Here is a 20078-nt window from a genome sequence, read left to right as displayed (position 1 = left end):
GAGCTAAGTTAGATAGATTCTTGATCAGTCGGGGAATCTAGAGCACTGGGGAAAGGGCAGGAAAGTGGATGTGAGCAGCCATGATCCTATTGAATGCTGGAAGAGACTCAAGGGGCCAAATAGCCTTCTCTCATTCCTATTTCCTATGGTCTTGTGGTCTTATTTGTTGGCATAGTGGTTGGGGAGCATCCGAAGCGCAGGAAAATTGACGTTTCGGGCAAAAGCCCTTCATCAGGAATAGAAGGGAATCCTCTATTCCTGATGAAGGGCTTTTGCCCAAAACATCGATTATCCTGCTCCTCTGATGCTCCCTGACGTGCTGTGCTTTTCCAGCACCACTCTGATCTAAACTCTGGTTTCCAGCATCTGCAGTTCTCACTTTTGCATAGTGGTTGAGGGCCAATGGTGATTATTCCTACAATTGATAGCACATTACAAATGTCCTTGTAGATTATTCTACAGAAGGTAGAAAAGGTGGAATTATCGAATCATGCAAGACAGAAAATGCCCATTCGGCCGCTTAGATAAATACGAGTCTTTGATAGTGCTATTCAATTAAGCCCCATTTATCCTGCAGAAATTTTCCTTTCAATTATTTCAGTAAATTTTTTTTGCAAGTTCTAGTTGAATTTGATTCCACCATCTTTTCAGACAGTGCACTCCTAATCGCAACAAGTCACTGCGTAAAAGGGAATTCTCTTGTTGCTGCCCTCCTTGGTGAACCTGTGTATTAATACACCTCTGTTCCTTAATCATATCAAGTAGCTCTGCCTGTTATTGTAGACTCAATGCCTGAGGTAGAGAGATTCACAGAAATTACATTGAAAGATGATCATTTCTGATTAGTCTCCTTGCTCCCTCTATCCTTCACCAGTGTTCATTCTTTGCACAGTTATGGACCCATGGGGTCTGTTCCATGTTCTTCGTCTAGACTATTAATCCAGATGTCCAGGCTAATGCTCTGAGAATGTGGTTTCGAATCTCACTATGGCAGCTGATGGAATACAATAAAATTAATAAATTTAAAATGTATCTCACTGTGAACCCATCGCCAACTGTTCTGCTCTTTAAGGAAGGAAACTGCCATCCTTACCTGGGCTGGCCTACATGTGACTCCAGACCCACAGCGATGTGGTTGACTCTGAACTGCCCTCTCAAAGAGCCTGACCAAGTCAATAAGATCAGGGGCAATTAGAGATGGGGGCACGAAATGCTCACTTTGCTGATGATGCCCACATCCCATGAATGTAAAAAAGAGAAACTGACCAGAACTTCTGCTTGTCAAAGATTCAAGAATGAGTGGGCACAGATTTAAAGATTTCTATAGATTTCTACAGAGGGATGTTCCCAATGACCAGGGAATCCAGGATTGGGGTCACGGACTAAGGAAAAGGGATAGGCCATTTAGGACTGAGATGAGGAGAATGTCTTCACCCAGAGAGTGGGGAGCCTGTGCAATTCTCTGCCACAGGAGAAAATTGAGGCCAAAGCATTGAAAACTTTCAAGAAAGATGCCAATACAGCTCATAGAACTAAAGGGAGGAAGAGAGGAGAATGTAGGAGCAGGAGACTGAGTTGGATAATCAACCATGATCATATTGAATGGGGGAGCAGGCTCAGAGGGCTGAATGGCCTACTCCAGCTCCTGAATTTTAAAGTAATTTGCAAAAGAAGCAAATACAAGGTGAGAAAAATCCTTTCTACGTGATGAGTGATTGGTGATGTGTGCATTTCCTGGAAGTGTGCTGGAGGTAGAAGCAATTGGGGCATTTTTAGTAACTCAGATTGAAATAATGTGCAGGGTATGGAGAAGAGGCAGGCCAATGGCACAAAGTCATAATGCTAGTTGGAGAGCCAGTGCAGACACGCTGGACTAAATGACCTCCTGCTCTGGAATTATTTGCAAGGATTAATTGTGAGGACCTACAATTGTGAGCAGCCAAGATCACTTATTTGCATATCTGTCAGGGAGTGAGTAATGCCAGAGAGGAGTCAAAACATGCCCAAATTCTCCTTGCTAAACCTGAAACAGCGAGATCGATTGTACTACCTCTCCCTCGTCACTGAGAAGGATGACACAGTGTGGCACCTTGGGCTCCAGAAAGCTGCATGAACCCATCAAACACCCAGCACTAGAGGTGGGGATGTGGGTGTGGCCGCTGTATAGCATTGGACATCCAAGTCTGTTGCCCCATTGTAGAAGGATGCAGGTTTTGTTTTGCCTGTGCCCTGAGAAAGCTGAAGGTAAAAACAATGACTGCAGATGCTGAAAACCAAATACTGGATTAGTGGTGCTGGAAGAGCACAGCAGTTCAGGCAGCATCCAACGAGCAGCGAAATCGGCGTTTCGGGCAAAAGCCCTTCATCAGGAATAAAGCAGATGAAGGGCTTTTGCCCAAAACGTCGATTTCGCTGCTCGTTGGATGCTGCCTGAACTGCTGTGCTCTTCCAGCACCACTAATCCAGTACCTGAGAAAGCTGAGCCTGGTTCTGTTGTGGTGCCAACATTTTGAGCAAAAGCCAAATCGAGAGTCTGCCTTGGATTGCAGGGTTTCATGTTAACAAACCAAGAGTGACACACTCACAAAATCATCACCATGCAGAATGAGGCTACTCGGCCCATTGTGTCTGCACTACCTCTGAGCATTTCAACTCGGTGCCAATCTCCTATCTTTTCCCTATAACTCTGCAAACTATTTTCATTTGAATCACCATCCAATTCCCTCTTGAATGCCTCAGTTGAACCTGCCTCCACCACATTTCCAGGGAGTGTATTCCAGACACCAGCTCCTCACTACAAGAATAGTTGTTTTTCTCACATCATGTGCTGCTTCTGCAAAACTCTTTAAGACTATGCCCTCTGGGTTTTGATCCATTTCCAAGTGGGAACAGTTTCTCCCAATCTATGTTGTCTAGACCCTTTATGATTTTGGAAATGTCTATCAAATCCCCCCTTAGCCTACTCATCTTCAAGGAAAATAGTCCCCTCCAGATTTTTGACAGAACTGGAGGATCACATCCCTGGAACCCATTTGCAAAATTTCTCCAGCACTCTGTGTACTGCATTCCCATCCTTCCCATAATGTAGCACCAACATTGTACACAGACCTCCAGCTGAGGGCTAACCAGTGCCTTATAGGAGTTCATCATAATCTCCCTGTTCTTTTAGTCTGTGACCCTTTTAATGAAGTCTCGGGTACTATGCTTTACTAACAGATCACTCTACCTGTCCTCCCATCTTTAATGACTTATGAGAAGTTGAACAGGCTGGGGCTGTTTTCCCTGCAGCGTCGGAGGCTGAAGGGTGACCTTATAGAAGTTTTTTTAAATCATAAGGGGTATGGATAGGCTAAATAAACAAGGACTTTTGTCCCCACTGTAGGGATGCCCCAAACTAGAGGGGCATAGGTTTAAGGTGAGAGGAGAAAGATTTAAAAGGGACCCAAGGGGCAACATTTTCATGCAGAGGATGGTGCATGTATGGAATGAGCTGCCAGAGGAGGTGGTGGGGACCAGTGCAATAATAATATTTGAAAGGTATCTGGGTGTGTATATGAATAGGAAGGGTTTAGAAGGATATGGGTCAGGTGCTGGCAAATGGGAGTAAATTAGGTGAGGGTATCTGGTCGGCATGGATGAGTTGGACCAAAGGGTCTGTTTCCATGCTGTACATCTCTGTGACTTTATTAACAGCCTTGCCCTTATCACGTCTCTCAGTTTCTTGTTGGAGCAAATTTGAAAGCAAGCATCCAATTTGCCCTTTCTTATTGTAGCAGCTTCAGATTGAAGAAAAGGTTCAGCCCATCGAGCACCCTCCTATCCTCAATGTCCCTTCAGTGTATCTCTGAATAACCCAAAGTCCCATTTGGAGATTAAGATAAACTTATCCACTCCTTTCTTGAAACCCAGCCAAGTTTCTTGTTCTATGCAGATCATCTGTTTTACACACTTAGCACTCTTTTAGGAAAAACATGTGCATCATGCATTCCCTGTGTCCCTTGTGTTTTTACTTGTTTTGTAAATATAACCCATTGAGTTTGGATTCTGTGTGCAAGAGAAAAACCTTTAGTTGGTTCCAGCTTGTCCCCCTACTTTCCCAATATTAAATTCTTTGATAGCCCCTCTCTCAGTACTTTTGTTAAGGGAGGAGTGGTCACTCCTGCCTTTTATGTCCTTTCCTTTTGCTCTTGCCCTAGCTGTGTCACCCTGTTCTGTCCCCTCTCGTACATTTAAGAGGAAGCTCGGCTGGGTTTGAATGAGGAGGCAATGGATTGTCACGATGGTCGATTTTAGACAAGAAAATCTAGGAGGACAATATTAAATAAAAACTGAAAGGACTGCAGATGATGAAAGTCAGAAGCAAAACTGAAAATGACTGGAAAAGCTCAGCAGCTGGCAGCATCAGTGGAGTGAAATCAAGAGTTAACATTTCGGGTCCAGTGACCCTTCCTCAGAACTGGAAGGAGACTTGAGCAGAGAAGAAACGCCAGCAGTGAGTATTCGGCCAAATGGCCTGTTTGAGTACTGACTAAGGCGGGTCTCTGATGACAGAATGGACGATTAGTGTGCGGTTCTTGGAAAGATTCAGGATCTTGGCGAAGAATGATCGAATGCAAAACATGAGAAACAGCAAAGGCAAGAAGGAAAGAAAATCCTGTGTGGCAATCTCCAGATTTGACAGTAAAATTCCAAGCTCATAAATCCTAATTCCTAACATCTTGGGTCAGGCCAGCTTTCCCTTAGTGACACATAAATGGGCACGATGTCAAACTCAATTGAGCCCAACTTGCATCCATTCACTAAATTGATATTATCCCACTGGGAGCTGTGTTTAAAAAAAATGTATTTAAATTCTATTCAAATTAGTAAGCTGTGGCCGGCAGCCTAATGAGCTTCCATCAGCTCATTGTAGAACAGTGACAAGGAATACAAAATAGGAACGTGTCACCAACCCTCTTACCCGAATAGGACTGTGTATAAATGCATGGGAAATTCCATCAATGGTGCTGATCAGTCAGCCTCCTGGTGTGTGTTAGTCCTGAGTTAGTCATTCCACCGGAAAGACAGAAGTGTGATAGTGAGGGTGTGCTGCACTGTTTCAGAGGAACCTATTAAACCAAGAGCTCTGTCTGCCTGTTCTGATGCTCTGATACTTGATGAAGGGGCTACACTCTGAAAGCTTGTGATTTCAAATAAACCTGTTGGACTTATAACCTAGTGTGGCGTGACTTCTGATTCTGATGCTGTGCTGGAAATCAGAGCTGGGAAAGTGTCCCTATACATCATTGATCCATCTACCAACATCACTAAATCAGATCATCCGCCCATTAGTCTCAGTACTGTTTGTGGGAGCTTGCTGTGCATGGGGTACTTGTTTAATTTCATCATGAGGTAGGAGTAAGTAACTACACTTTAAAAATACTTAACTGGCTGGGAATCAAACCCTTCAGAACACAGGAGAGGGTTATGTAAATATGATTTTTGTATGTGTGTGTTTCTATGTGCCTAAGCAAGAATTTAACTTTCGCAAATGTTAATAGAACCAGTGGCTTTACATCTTACCCAAAACAGACTGAGTATTCTGCAGGATTCTGGACCCAAACGTGGTCCTAAAGGGCATGTTCTCCTCCATTAACGTCTCTGGCTGCAAGCTGTGTCATTACATCTTTAGTGCCAGGGCAGGTCAGGTCAGAGCTGGGGGAGGGGAGAACAACGTTTTTGTTTTAACTTGATAATTGGGTTCACACGATGGAAACCAGATTTGTCCCAGTCTGAATTTCAATCAGGTTGATCACTGTCGGGAACCCATTCCCCCAACTCCCCCTCCCCCAACTCCCATTCCCCCAACTCCCCCTCCCCCAACTCCCATTCCCCCAACTCCCCCTCCCCCAACTCCCATTCCCCCAACTCCCCCTCCCCCAACTCCATTTTCTGTATTTCCTTTTTGAAAGCACCAGAGTCTGGGGCCTGGCTGTAATCCCTCGGAAATTCCTTTTTTTTGGAGCTCGGTGAACTTCCATTTTCATTCGTTTGACCTCTGACCTCTGGGTGCAACTGTTTTAAAATCCAGAGATGTTGCTGCACGCTCACAACTTTTTAAAAAAATCTGCGTTAAGACTGTTGCCTGAATAGCTAGCTTTGCAGCGGCACATTAACCTCCACCTGGCCTGTATTCTGGAGCATAAAGATTGCTTCAAGGAACAGTACCACAAACAAGAGAATACATTGCTGTCAAGAGTTTCTGTCTGCAAATTTTAGTCTCCCACCTCCTACTTAGAGCTATTATAATATGGCAATCCAGCAGCAGAAATGTTTGGGCCAAGGGTTACAGAGTATGAGCCATTTTATTTCGGTCAGTTTGCACTCATCTCTGCTCAACGTTTATTTTCTTAGTGGGGGCGGTAGACATTAAAAAGGAAAGCATTTTTTAGATTAACCAGAGAGCACTAATCAACAATGCAAAAACAGGAATTGCTGGAAAAACTCAGCAGGTCTGGCAGCACCTGTGGGGAGAAAGTAGAGTTAACATTTTGGGTCCAGTGCCAAAGATGGGTCACTGGACCTGAAACATTAACTCTGATTTCCCTCTACAGGTGCTACCAGATCTGCTGAGTTTCTTGAACACTTCCTGGTTTTGTTTCAGATTTCTAGTATCCACACTTCTTTGTTTTATTTTAGGCATCAATCATTTTGGGTTCTTTAAAGGGAGAATGGGGACCATTGTAAAGGTAGAAGAATTATTACAATGGTATGCTTAATAAACAGTGAGACTCCCTACTGCAAACCGATGACATTTCAAATCTAGGCCTGTATTCAAGCCTAGCCTTTGTTTCTTTCGTAAGAAATCCTGTTTGCCTTGTTCTGATAGCTCATCTGTTTGACTGAGTTAGCGCATAGACCAGATATAAACTATGTCCATACCCCAGTCAAAAGTGAATACATTTGTCTTGGTCAAGTAGTGACACTGGGGTTACATCCACCTGTGGAATTGGCTGGAAATTAAATCCTTCAGACATATAAGGGGTTATATAAATACGATTTGTATCCATTTCTTATCACTGTCCACCAAATTTCATGCAGAGGGTGGTGCATGCATGAAAGAGCTGCCAGAGGAAGTGTTAGAGGCTGACACATTTGCAGCATTTAAAAGGCTTCTGGATAGATATAAGAATAGGAAGGGTTTAGAGGGATATGGGCCAAATGCTGGCAAGTAGGATTAGATTAATTTAGGATATCTGGTTGGCATGGACGATTTGGGCCGAAGGATCTGTTTCTAAGCTGTATATCTCTATGACTCTGTATCGACTTTGGAATTGGCTTGATGTTAAAAACAAGAGGAGACCATTTGAGTGTGTTCCAGCATTCATTCAGAGTGTGGGTAATCAAATGGTTTCACTACTCTGAACAGCCCTGCTGAACACACATCTTTCCATCCCACTTTTGAGATTGTGTCCTTTTTGTGGGGATATTTTTAAAGAGAGGAGACAAGACTGTAAGATAGGAGTTACCCTCTCCTGTGGGAGATCATTGTATCACCACAATGATCCCTTATCCATTCAGGGATCTGAGAGCAAGGTCAGCTTTTGTTGTCAATTTCTGATTGCCCTTAACCCAGAGAGCAGTTAAGAGCCAATCACAATACCATGGGTCAGGAGTTACATGTAGGCCAGACCAGGTAGCAATGGTAATAGTGAACCAGATGGGGTTTTAAATAACAACCTGGTATTTTCATGGCCACTATTTGCTGGTACAAGATTTTTAATCCAGATTTATTCCAAAATTTAATTTAAGTTCTCCTAATGGGTTTTGAACTGCTGCATCAAGAGCATCAGTCCAGTCCTTTGGATAACTAGCCTGATGAGATAACCCCATAGGTTAGCATTCCCGGCTGTACGAACGTGTATGGACCATCCCATCACATCATAAGGGGAAATTAATAGTTCTCAAAATTCTCCTGTGAAAAGAAAACGCAGAAGGAGACTTGGCATAGACCATTACACAATGGAGCAGAAGTAGACCCTTTGGCCTATCAGGTCTGCTCTACCATTCCGTGAGAAAGTAGCTGATCTGACAATCCACAACTCCATTTTCTTCCCTTTTCCACATTACCCTCCAATCCCTTCCTGATTAAAAATCTGTCTCCCTTAGGCTTGAATATACATAATGACCCAGCTTTGACAACCCTCTGTGGGTAAGAATTTCACACATTCATTACTCTTACGGCGAAGAAAGACCTTTTCTTGAGTTGAAAACATCACTGTTCCTTCACTGTCACTGGGTCAAAATCCTGGAACACTCTCCCTAATGGCAATATCAGTCTCCCTACTGCGCATGGACCCCAGCAGTTTCAGAAGACAACTCAGCCCCCATCGTCTCAAGGGGCAACTAGGGACGGGCAGTAAATGCTGGGCCCAGCCAGTGACACCCATAACCCACAGGCGAATAGAACAAACTTAGCTTTTTAGGGGGTGGACACAGGCTCTGGTAATATAGGCCCAGATCTCCCAGACGCCACAGGGCCCTTTAACAACCTTTGTCGATAGAGAATTGAGAAACTTTCCCGATTCAAACAGCAAATGAGGGGGAAGGAAGAGAGGAGCTTATGAAACTATAGTCAGCAGCACAAAGCAAAGTGATGGAGGTGTGGAATGTAAATCTCTGAGTCCAGATGGCCTCCATCTAAGAGTCTTAAAGGAGATTGCTAATGAGGTGGTAGGTGCATTGGTGTTAATATTAATGTTGATATTACAACTGTTTACAAATAATTAATGTTAATGCTAATACTAATATTACAAAATTCATTTGATTCTGGAAAGGTTCCATCGAACTGGAAAGTAGCAAAAATAACCCCTCTGTTCGAAGAGGGAGTGAGGCAGAAAACAGGAAACTATAGCCCAGTTAGTTTGACATCTGTCATGGGAAAGGTGTTAGAATCAACCACCGAGGCGATTATAACTGGGCACTTGGAAAAACATGGAAACGTAGAAAATAGGAGCAGGAGTAGGCTGTTCAGCCCCTTGAATTTCCTCCCTCATTAAACAAGATCATGGTAGATCATCTAGCTCAGTTCCTGTTGCTACTTTCTCCCCATATCATTGGATTCTTTAGCCATAAGATCTATATCTAACTCCTTCTTGAAAACACTCAATGTTCTGGTCTTTCTGTGGCAGCAAATTCCACAGGCTCCCCACTCTCTGGGTGAAGACATTTCTCCTCATCACAGTCCGAAATGGCCTGTTCCGTGACCTTAAAATGGACCCCTGGTTCTGGCCTCGCTAGTCATTGAGAATATCCTTCCTGCATTTATCCTGTTTAATCCTGTTAGGATGTTATAAGAAGTCAAAAACCCAAGGTAATCAGGACAAATCAACAAGGGTTTTGTGAAAGGGGAATTGTCATTGATGTATTTACACTCTCAGAATGTTGTTCTGCAAAGCTGGATGTCGTGATGTAGAGTATACTATACCAACGTGTTTAGACAATTGGCTAGCTGGCAGAAAAGCGGGGACTGTGCACAAATGGGTCGTCTTCTGATTGCTAAGAGATGGTGAGTGGGTTCCCATGGGGGTCTGGGCTGAGCCCTCAAACTTTTACAGTGTATATGACTGACTTAAATGAGGAGATTGAAGGCATGATGACACAATTTGCAGATGACACAAAGGTGGGTCAGAAAACATGTTGTGAAGATGCTACAGCAAAGGTGAGGACAGTAATAGATTGCTTAAGTAAATGGACAAAGCTTTGACAGTATATGTGAAGTCATTCAGTTTGGCAGAAAGGATAAAATATCAGACTGTAATTCAAATGGAAAAGGACTGCAAAATTCTGAGGTGCAGAGGAATCTAAGTGTTCTAGTTCATGAATCACAAAAAGTTAGAATTCAACTACAGCAAGTGATTTGGAAGGTTGATGGGATGTTATATTTTGTTACAAGAGGAAATAAACATAATTGGATCTTACAGGGCATTAGTGAGATCACATCATGAACAATTTGTGCAGTTTGGGTCTCCTTTCTAAGGATGTAGATGTGTTGGAGGCGGTTCAGAGGTGGTTACCCAGATTGAGACATGGAATGAGTGGGTTGTCTTATGAGGAAAGGTTGGACATCTGGGCTTGTTTTCACCGGGGTTCATGAGAGTGAAGGGGTGATTTGATTGAAGTGTATGAGATCCTGAATGCTCCTGACAAGATGCATGTGGAAAGGATGTTTCCTCTTGTGGATTAGTCTGAAACTAGGGGACACTATTTTAAAATGAGCGGTGAACCCTTTAAGTCAGAGATGAGGGGGAGTTTTTTTTCCTCTGAGAGGGCTGTGCAGTATTGGAAGTCCCTCCCTCAGGAAATGGTGGTGGTGGTGGTCGAGGAAGTCAGCAAATATTTGTAAGACAGTGTTGGATTGATTCTTGGAAAGGTTGTCAATGTTCGATGGGAATGTGGAATTTAGAACGCAGACAGATCAGTCACAATCTTATTGAAAAGCAGAGCATGATGGAAGGGTCAAATTGCCTATTTCTACTTCTAATTTGTACGTTCATAAAAAGCCAGTGCAGAATCGATGAGCTGAATATGCTCCTTTTTGTGCTGCACTGTATTATTCTGTGGTTTGGAGACAGTCTATCTCAACTTAGTTCCAATATTTCTTATGCCTCTTGTCAAGGGATACATCTAATATGCCTTCTTTTCTGCTTTAACATTAATGCAGTTCTCAGTGTGATAATGGGCATAGTCAAGTCATTTAGCACTTCATAATTCATTAAAAGGGCATTCTCATCTTTGTAAGTCACAGTCAGAACATTACACTATTCCTGTATTTTTTAGTATTTAGCACAAAGGTGTCATTTGCTTTGTGAAAAACATAACTCATGTCAAGGGCTGCCACCAGCGCACTGATTGCATGTGGAACAAAATGAGATTCAAACTCTTCTGGGCGCTTTACCTGGACAACGGGGTTCCTTTCTAATTAGTGAATTCAAAAGAATAAATGTGTCTAATTTAGCCTACTGTTACAGTTCACATATCTACCTATTTACATACAATTAAACAAAGTACTGTGGGGGCTGAAAATGCAGAATAAAAGTGGAAACTGCTGGAAATACACACCAGTGGGAGTTAACATTTTAGGGGTCGCAATGGAATGTTAGTGATGTTGTTTCTGTCTGCCTCCACAGACCTGCTGATAATTTCCAGTATTTTGTTCGTACATATCATTTATTATTAGTCAAAAGGAATATTCCAGTAGTCTTAGAGGTTTGCAGCACAGAATTAGGTCCATCAGCCCATAGAGTCTTCACTTGTCTTGCCAGCTTTCAATAGCTCAAAAGACTGATTTACACTAAAAGTGTTTCATGATGTACATGGTTCATTTTCTGATGTATGATGTAGATATGTGTCAATCTAATTAAATATTGCAAACAAAGGTAAATCTGCCTTTGAGCATAAAAAAAAATGCATTGAATATGATATTTTTGGATATTCAAGCACTTTTCATGTTACAATAATCATGGAAAGTTATCCACCAAACATTATATATCGAACCTTGCTATTAACCTTTAGCATTTTTGTCAGGGCATCACCAGCGTTCGTTACAACAAGTCACTTGTCACTGAATTCAACGGCACACTCTCCACTAATGTGTTACAATCAGGGCACAATTTGCAAAATAAAATCCCTCCATAGCCGACTGATCATCAGACTTTGGAAAGTGGAGTGGGAAGTGGAATATTAATCTTGTCTCTGACACGGGTGCAGGTTCATGCCCCACTTGTAAAATTGAACAGAGGAATCTGACTGAAAATCTGGCAGGGAATGAGTGCTGCCTGCTGGAATACTGTCGATTGTCTGAGTTGATAAAGTGAGGTCCAAAGTTGCCTCAGGTGGGCTTTAACAACTCCAAAGCACTCTTTTGCAAAAGAGCAGGCGATTTATCCCTGGATTCTGGATTAGTGGTGTTGGAAGAGCACAGCAGTTCAGAGCACAGCAGTTCAGGCAGCATCCAAGGATTTATCCCTGGTGTTCAAGTCAATGTTTATTGCTTGAATCAACACTACTTAGAAAAAACAGGTCATTGAGTCTTTCTCATGTTGGCATGTGGGAGCTTGCTTCACATGAATTGAGGTCTGATTTCCCTAAAACAAGTGACTGCACTTCAGAAGCAGTTCATTGGATGGAAAGTACCATGTGACGTTGGTGATTATTAAAAGTGCTATATAATTGGGCGTCTTTGTTTATTCTTTCACAAAACGATTTTGCATTTGTTTGGCACCTTTCTAAACCACCTCAAGATACTTTTAAGAGCATTATCAAACAAAATTTGACACTGAGCCTGAAAAAGGACAGGTGAGAGAGATGGGTTTTGACGAAGGTCAGAAAGGAAAGGAGAGAGAGAGAGAGAAATGAAAGATTTAGAAGGGGATCCCATATTTCTTTGCTCACATGACCTTGTTGTAGTTGCAGATTCTTAGTTCATTGAAACTTCCTCGATTTTTGTTTTCGTGAACCCTTCAGCTAAACCATGAGCAGCTGTACTATGATCAACAAGTTCCTAACCCAATAACTGTTCACACCCTCACATGGTTAGCACATGAGGCGCATGTGACATACACATCTCTGAGCGGATGAGTGTGACATTACTGAGTGGATGAGTGTAATGTTGGTGAGTGGATGAATGTGATGTCTCTGAGCGGATGAGTGTGACGTCTCTGAGTTGAGTGGCGGCGTCTCCCAGGTGGGGATGGAAGGGTGCAAGGAAATTCGTGGCTGAGCCACGGTTCTAGGTCTCTGAGCTGCTCGCTGGAGAGTGATATCAGTGGAGCATTGTGTCCTTGCTAGGCCTCTGAAACACAGATGGTCTAACAGGGCTGGCACAGGGAGAAACAGAACAATGCAATAAAAAAGGACTAGGTTAATATGGCATTTATGAACATTTAACCGCATTGCAGCAATGATGATCTCCTGCACCTAACTCCCACTCCACTGGGTTCAGAAAGGAATTATCAGTATGGCCATGATGATATTTAAGAGGTGATGTAGTGTCATTTTGCCTTGAGCTTTGGCCGTGACCTCCACTGTAACCATCTAACGGCAAAACCATTCAACCACCTTCTTGTCTAAAATGGCAGTCATTTTAACCCGGGGCCTTGGAATTCCATGGAGTGGAATTCTCCAGCTGAACAGTTTTAATAGCAGGACAGTTTGAAGCTTGGACAGAATGTGTGCAGATTAGCTCCACGTGCTTTGTGTGTCTAAGGCATAGCCTTGATCTTTATAATCGTGTTTCTGGTTTCGTTACAAGGCATCTTTAATCTCTAATAAAAAAGAACTGATGCTTCACAATTTGAAAATAAGGACAATGAAGCCATTGTTCTCATAGACTTTTGGCATTTTTCTACAGTGTCTAGCACCTCTGCTGGAACTACATATTGACCTTTGGTCCTTTAAGCAGCTGATGACAGGGAAGACTGTGCAAACCAAAGAAGCTCTACAGTTCTGTTTGAAAAACAAACTATCGTGCTTTAAAATCATATCACAAAGGAGAGAAAGCACAAGCAAAAATATAAGGCAAAGCCATTTGAAGTCACTAGTTAGACTGTAGTGTTGTGTCCAATTCAGTGCACCATGCGTTGCGAAGGTGATCAAGCCTTAGGGAAGACACAGGCAGCATTTACTAAAGATGGTGCCAAGGCTGAGGGACCTTAATGATGTGCAGGCACTGGAGAAGCCAGGGCTTGTTGTCCTTCGACAAAGGTCAAAGGACGATTTAGTAGCCATCTTCAAAATTATGGGGGCTTTAAGGAGATACTGCCTCTGGTGACAAGATGATCAGCAACCAGCACAAATAGATTTCAGGTAATTGGCACAAGAAAGCAATGTGACCCAAGGAAACCTTGATTTTTTTCTTAATGCAGTAAGTTGTGTCGTGAAATGAGCTGGTGATGGAAACAGATTGACTTTCAAAAGCAATTTGGATAAGTAGTTGAAGGGAAGAATGTTGAGGGCTGTGTGGAAAGAGTAGGAGAATGGAATTAATTGGATGTCTCTGTCAAAGGCAGGGTTGGCCTAGTTTTGCCTGTCTGTGTTGTATCTTGCGATGATTCCACGGAAAGCATCAAAAATCCACCTGCTGAACAGAAAGGATACTTTCTTTTTAATTGTTCTGGAACTGCACCCACAGGAAATTTCCAAGGCCGGTTTTACCATCCTGTGTCAGATTTTCCAACTGCAAGAAGCAAAGGGTCACTTCCTGGGTCCTGGCTAACACAAAGTTTCCTGACTGCTCCTGAAGATAAAATAATAGCAAAAATATCACACAAAAGAGTACGGAGCAGATGTGGTATCTAATCTTAAAGTAATTACTGGTAACTCTGCCAAAAAAAAAGCAAAGTCAAAGACCTTTAGGAATCTTCCATTTTGTTTTTAGCTAACACCAGCTTCTGAGCAAACTCATTGCAAATAGGGAAATGTACAAGATACAAATGAGTTAGCACCATTGCTAGCAGAACACAAACAGCTTAGGAAACATTTTCTCCTTGTTACACCAACATAAGTATCCAGTACCTGTACGAAGCAGTAATTAATGAAAATAAAAGTTAATAATAATCCGTTTCGCATTTGAAATGAAAGTGAGCGCATACAGTCAAGTGCTCTCGGCCAGATTACATCAGTCAGGCAAGTATTTTCATTCCTCTTTCAAATGGTTGTGTGAGAAATGACTCAGTGGAGTTGAAACTCCGTTCATATGCTTTGTATTATGAAGCCTGGTCAGGCAAGGTGTTCGAGTGTTTGAATCAGACCTGAATGCTGTCGACAGAAAATGACATCCAGACTTGTTCTTAATCCTCAGTGAGCCAAGGTGCACCCTACAACCCAGACGGTCAGCCGATGGGCGGTTTCGTGATGGACGGACAGCAGCATATGGGTATCCGGCCCCCTGGTAGGTGTTCACATCGTACAGCGTGTATTCCTTCATACTCCCTTCTCATTGCTCACCAGTGTTTACATCTTCATCCCACACCATTCAGAGTGCTCATCAGGATTATCACCCTCATCTTTTGCTGCACTTCAAACTGCCTGCCTTGCCTTGCCTGTCTTCTATGCACCTAATGATTTAAAAAAAGAGGAGGAGAAATGATTACTCCTGTTGCAGGATCCAATTACCCCGCTCGACCCTACGATCCTGGTGTTTAACAAAAGAATAGGGTCTTTTTTAGCACTATCTGTTTTTTTTTGACTTTGCTCATTTTCTGGCATCTTCTTGGATTTTTATCTCCTTTCTAGGACCTATGAGTGGATTGGGCATGAATATAGGCATGGAGGGGCAATGGCACTACATGTAACCTTCAGCTAGGTAACCAATCGCAAAGCCAGGGGGAAGTAAGTACCAATTAGGGACTTTGTTTTTACATCTTGTTCTAGGAGATTTTTTTCCTTCATACATTTTTTTTTGCTGTTCCTGCCCATAACTTCATGCTGCATTCACTTTTTTTTTTCCAAACTGTTCTTAGGCCATCTGTTTTCTCTCTCCTAGTTGTGAATGCTTGACTTCACTGTCAGTGACATAAAATCTATTGAAAAATGTGCATGTTTGTATATGTGTATGCACACAGACACACACTCACTCACACACTCAACACACACGCACATACATACATGTGTACATATCTAGGGGAGCATTTGTGCCTGATTCTGTTATCTGCAACTGTGCACAGTAACACAGAGTTAGCCACATAACAAAAAAAAACAAGAACCAGCCAGAGGGGGGAGTGTGTCGCCATAGCAACAGACTGATTGGCAAAATGTAAGCAGTCTGCAGCAGTGCGAGGAGAGGAAAGAGCATGTCCCCAAAGTGTCATAAATCTGTCTAGCCACAGTTGATGCATGAGTTACATTTATACACTAACCTGGGAGACACCAAAAAGGCAATCGAACAGTGTTCCTACAGCAAAAGAAAACAGGCGCTTTGAATATAATTCGAATTGAGACCAATTCCTCCATATTCAATGAGGGCCACGATTTATCACAATTTTTTTTGTTTAAAAGATCCAGCCACTCGTAAAAGCATTATTTTGGGTGACAGAATTTTATTTTTTAAGAAAAGCTAGTCAAAACGGAGGGGGTTGCAGCAATGTATGGAGTTCAGCTAAGACTAATTGCACACATCCAAATTAAATATGCCATCACGTGCAGTGTGACAAATGGATTTGACTTTTTGAGTAATCACAAATAGAGATCATTAATGCAATCCTGAATGGTTGGGCCCAGTAAAGCCAAGCCTGTGAGCTTGCTGAGTTCTGCTGCCCTTGCCCTTGATGATAAATGAGCATTATTCTCCTTTTGTTTTAATTAAACTAACCATTTTGGTGTGTGTGTATTCTCAGAGTAAGCAGTCCTGTTTAAACACCAAACCACATCAAGCAACGGCAACATAAAGAGAAGGGCACATTCCCTTCCGCCACTGCTCCTTAAAGGGTTGCCACTAATTGATGTCCTCCTAGTTTGTTTTCTGCAGTGAAAGCACTCTGTTCTGATTGTCCTCTCTCATGTGGTGATGCCCGTTTTAATGATATCAAGGCCAAGCGAATTCTAGATATGTGCTTCGCATGGAATCAAAGATCAGCCTGACAATTAGCTGTGAAAAAAATTCCATTGAGCTGAGGAATGCAATAGACTTATTACCTCAGAATGAAAATTCCGAGCTTGGCTAATTTAAATATTGTTTCTTAGTTTCTAGGTCAATTAAATTTAAATGATGTATTATATGCTTCATGACCAATTAAATTAATAGGTTATTACAAAAATATTATCGGCTTATTTGATTATGGAGCTGTGGGTACAGTATATTTTATAAGCAATTTTCATTAGCTCACAATTGTTCCTTTAGGCTAGATTAAGCAGCCGTTTGCTGTTCATACTGAAGACCTGAATCCAAGGTGTATGTAGCAGTCATAGAGCCATATTACTCGGAGGGGAAGCCAATTGAACGTACTTAGCGAGAGTGCCATGCTTTCCAATCCCTGACGATTATAGAGCTTATAGCTCTTAGGAACAATACACCTGTCAGTTCCCATCAACCATGACAACCCATGCAGAATGTAGAGACCCACAGAGAGCAGGAGGCCTATTGTTTTAGGCCTTAATTTCTCTTTCTGTTTCCATCCAAACCCGGCTGAAGGTGCCCCCCCCCCCTCCCCCGAATTTGAATTCCGCTTTTCAGACATTAGTGATCACAGAGAGAGGTTTAATTCATGAGCATTATTGATTTGCTGACGATGGCCAATCAGGCCTTGCAGGTATGGTTTATTCGGCATGGTCAGTGACCCCGACTCTGCCTGCCCAGCACTCGCTCCCCCCACCCCCCCACCCTGGCTCTCTGGAAGGCCTTTGTTAAAGAACCCACCTTCCAATTACTAAGCAGAACTTTTTCGACCTTTTCACAAGGTCATGATTCCCGCTCCCCCCCCCCCCCTTTCTTTTCCCTAGCTCGAAACCTTACCATTTTCAGCAATAAAAATGATTGCTGATTCAAGTCTCCCTTAAATAGCTGTGACCCCCCCTCCTCCCCCACCCCCCAATGGTCTTTGAACAACAGGGGGGTATGTTGTTCCAATATTTCTCCATTATTTTCAGAGTGGGGTGGTAGAGTTAAAAATTTATTTTGAAACTGCATCAATGAGCCAGGCATTTCATATAATAATGGGGGACTCATTCAAACTGAGGAACGCACTACAAATGTTACTCTCAATATGTATTTTCTGCATGGTCATGTTTGCCCTTAAAGAAACAGAAAAGATTTTTTGAGACTTGTCATTTTTCCGAGTTGTTTTAAGTGGCCCATTGTTTTGCAGAAAAACAGTGTAGTCGGACATATTTGCATTGTGCATTGATTAAGGTATTTTTCCAACAAGTTTTGCATACCTCCATCGTTGTCTGAGATGTAGTTTGTGTGTTAATATTGCAGGTGGGTTGTGATGAGCCAGCGCTGTTTCACTAAAAGGCTTCCATGTGCTTTTTTGCAGGTTTGCAAGGTATGCCAGGAGATTATGTATCACAGGGAGGTCCAATGGGTATGAGCATGGGACAGCCAAGTTACACCCCTCCCCAGATGCCCCCTCACCCTGCCCAACTACGACACGGACCTCCCATGCATTCGTACATTCCTGGACACCCCCACCACCCAGCAATGATGTTGCATGGAGGACCACCAGCCCATCCTGGGATGTCAATGTCAGCATCTAGCCCCACAATGCTCAACCCTGGTGACCCAACAATGGGAGGACAAGTCATGGACATCCATGCTCAATAGCTGAAGGGAAATAGCATGCACCCATGGTGGGCTTGCGATCAAACACTGATTAGAAAGCAGTGAGACGGGATCTATGTTCTTCACGTCAGCTGTGGACCAATCTGAAACAACATCTTTCACAGGGATCCTGAAACCAGGCAACGTCTTGTGAGCATCAACTCCTGGGGACTTGACATTCTGTTAAATGCTATTGTAGAATCACATAGGATGATGAGAGAGAGAGAGAGAGAAGACTTTTAATTATAACTTGTACATGGTATTGTACTGTCCCTATAATATGGTGTTTCTTATAGATTAAAAAATAACTATGTGAACTTTCTTCCACACTATGTGTGTTGTTTCCAAGGCCCCAATCCTCCTCCATGAGCCTCCTTAGTGCAAACACAGCCTTACAATTGTCCTGCAAATGACTGAGAACTGTTATTGTCATGATTTTTCACACACACACACACAAAGTATATGGGGCGGAAGACTGCCTTCCCAGAATTCGAACTCGGCAGTCTCTAGCCTAGGGCTTGAATTTGCATGTCCAATTCATTTACTCACCATATTTGAATTGACCTGAACAGATGTAAATCGGGTAGGAAGGGAAAGCTGCAGCTATCAACAGGGATCAATCAGCTGTTACTGACAGTGTGTTAAGGAGAGTGGGGTAGCAGGAATTTACAAGAGAGAGGCCGTTCCAACAATGCAGGATCCGCCACATTCTGTGAGATGCAATTTAAAACCATCCAGGACTGGTTGAAGAGTTATTTTTTCCCTCTGTCTCCGCGAGTCTGTTTACACCCTTTGTTTTGATTTTGTTACTTTGTCCCTTCTTTTCCAAACAACAACAAAAGAGCATCAGCAACATCGTCCTGCGTGTAATTCATTTTAAGGCGATCAAATCGGAAGAATTTATGTATACCTTGTAAATAGAAAACGATTCTCTTTTTTTGTGCAAAAGAAAAACGAGAGAAAAAAAAAGGACTGGAAATAATTAAATGTATTATTGCAATTTTTTTTTGTAAAAGTAGCAGTTTGGTATGAGTTGGCATGCATAAGATTTACTAAGTGGGATGAGTTAATGCCTTTCATCGTGGTTTGAACAGATGCTTGTGGACAGCAGTTTTTTTTTCGCTATCGGAGGAAGTAAGGGGCAAGTGAAAATCGCACACAGTCTTATTCTGATAGAAACGGTTCGGATTGTAAAATAACTGAGTCAGTTGTAGTAGTTTTCCTTAAGATGTGTGCGGTCATGAAATCTGAATATAAAATAAAAATTATTTTTGCCATGCTGACTTGATTTGTTTGGGGAATGCCGTTCTTTACTCTCCACTGGTCATTCCTATTTTTTTCTCAGGGAAGGTGTTCACAGGGGGGCGCGGTTCAGTCACTAAAGCAATCCTCCACCCGAAGGTCAAAACTTTCACACTTTACTCCCCTGGCTGGGTAAAGTCCTGTGAAGCTGATTTCTGGGGCTCAGAGGGGTCTCTCTGTCTCTGAGGACGGTGCATTGAGACCCTCTAACCTATTTAAGGAAGTGGGGTTTTTGAACAAAGTGGGGTTGAGATACACACCCACCAACCACAGCTCTCTGGATACTTTAGGGACACCCACATCTTCTTCATAGAGCTATACAGCATGGAAACAGACTCTTCAGTCCAACTCGTCCATCATACATTAGTCCAGTCCCGTTTGCCAGCATTTGGCCCAAATCCGTCTAAACCCTTCCTATTCATGTACCCAATCAGATGCCTTTTCAATGTTGTAATTGTGCCAACCTCCACCACTTCCTCGG

At 42.6% G+C, this 20078-nt stretch overlaps 1 protein-coding gene across 4 annotated transcripts in view; it reads left to right on the top strand.

Moving 5' to 3' along the window:
* Positions 1-19578, top strand: part of LOC140483348 (homeobox protein Meis1) — a 302240-nt gene extending 282662 nt beyond the window's left edge. For 2 of the 4 annotated variants that reach the window (XM_072581548.1, XM_072581549.1), the window contains exons 11-13: positions 14840-14929; positions 15274-15369; positions 18012-18171. In XM_072581548.1, the coding sequence (XP_072437649.1) occupies positions 14840-14929; positions 15274-15332 (149 nt within the window). In that variant the 3' untranslated portion in view covers positions 15333-15369; positions 18012-18171. Of the gene's footprint in view, positions 1-14839; positions 14930-15273; positions 15370-18011 lie in introns of all 4 variants that reach the window. The other 2 variants (XM_072581546.1, XM_072581547.1) reach the window with 1 other exon arrangement.
* The last annotated feature ends 500 nt before the right edge of the window (positions 19579-20078 follow it).

This window comes from Chiloscyllium punctatum, chromosome 11 (assembly GCF_047496795.1).
Source record: "Chiloscyllium punctatum isolate Juve2018m chromosome 11, sChiPun1.3, whole genome shotgun sequence".
NCBI classification, from domain to species: domain Eukaryota; kingdom Metazoa; phylum Chordata; class Chondrichthyes; order Orectolobiformes; family Hemiscylliidae; genus Chiloscyllium; species Chiloscyllium punctatum.
The sequence above is the reverse complement of the archived record's forward strand: the minus strand, read 5'-3'. Positions and strand labels throughout refer to the sequence as shown.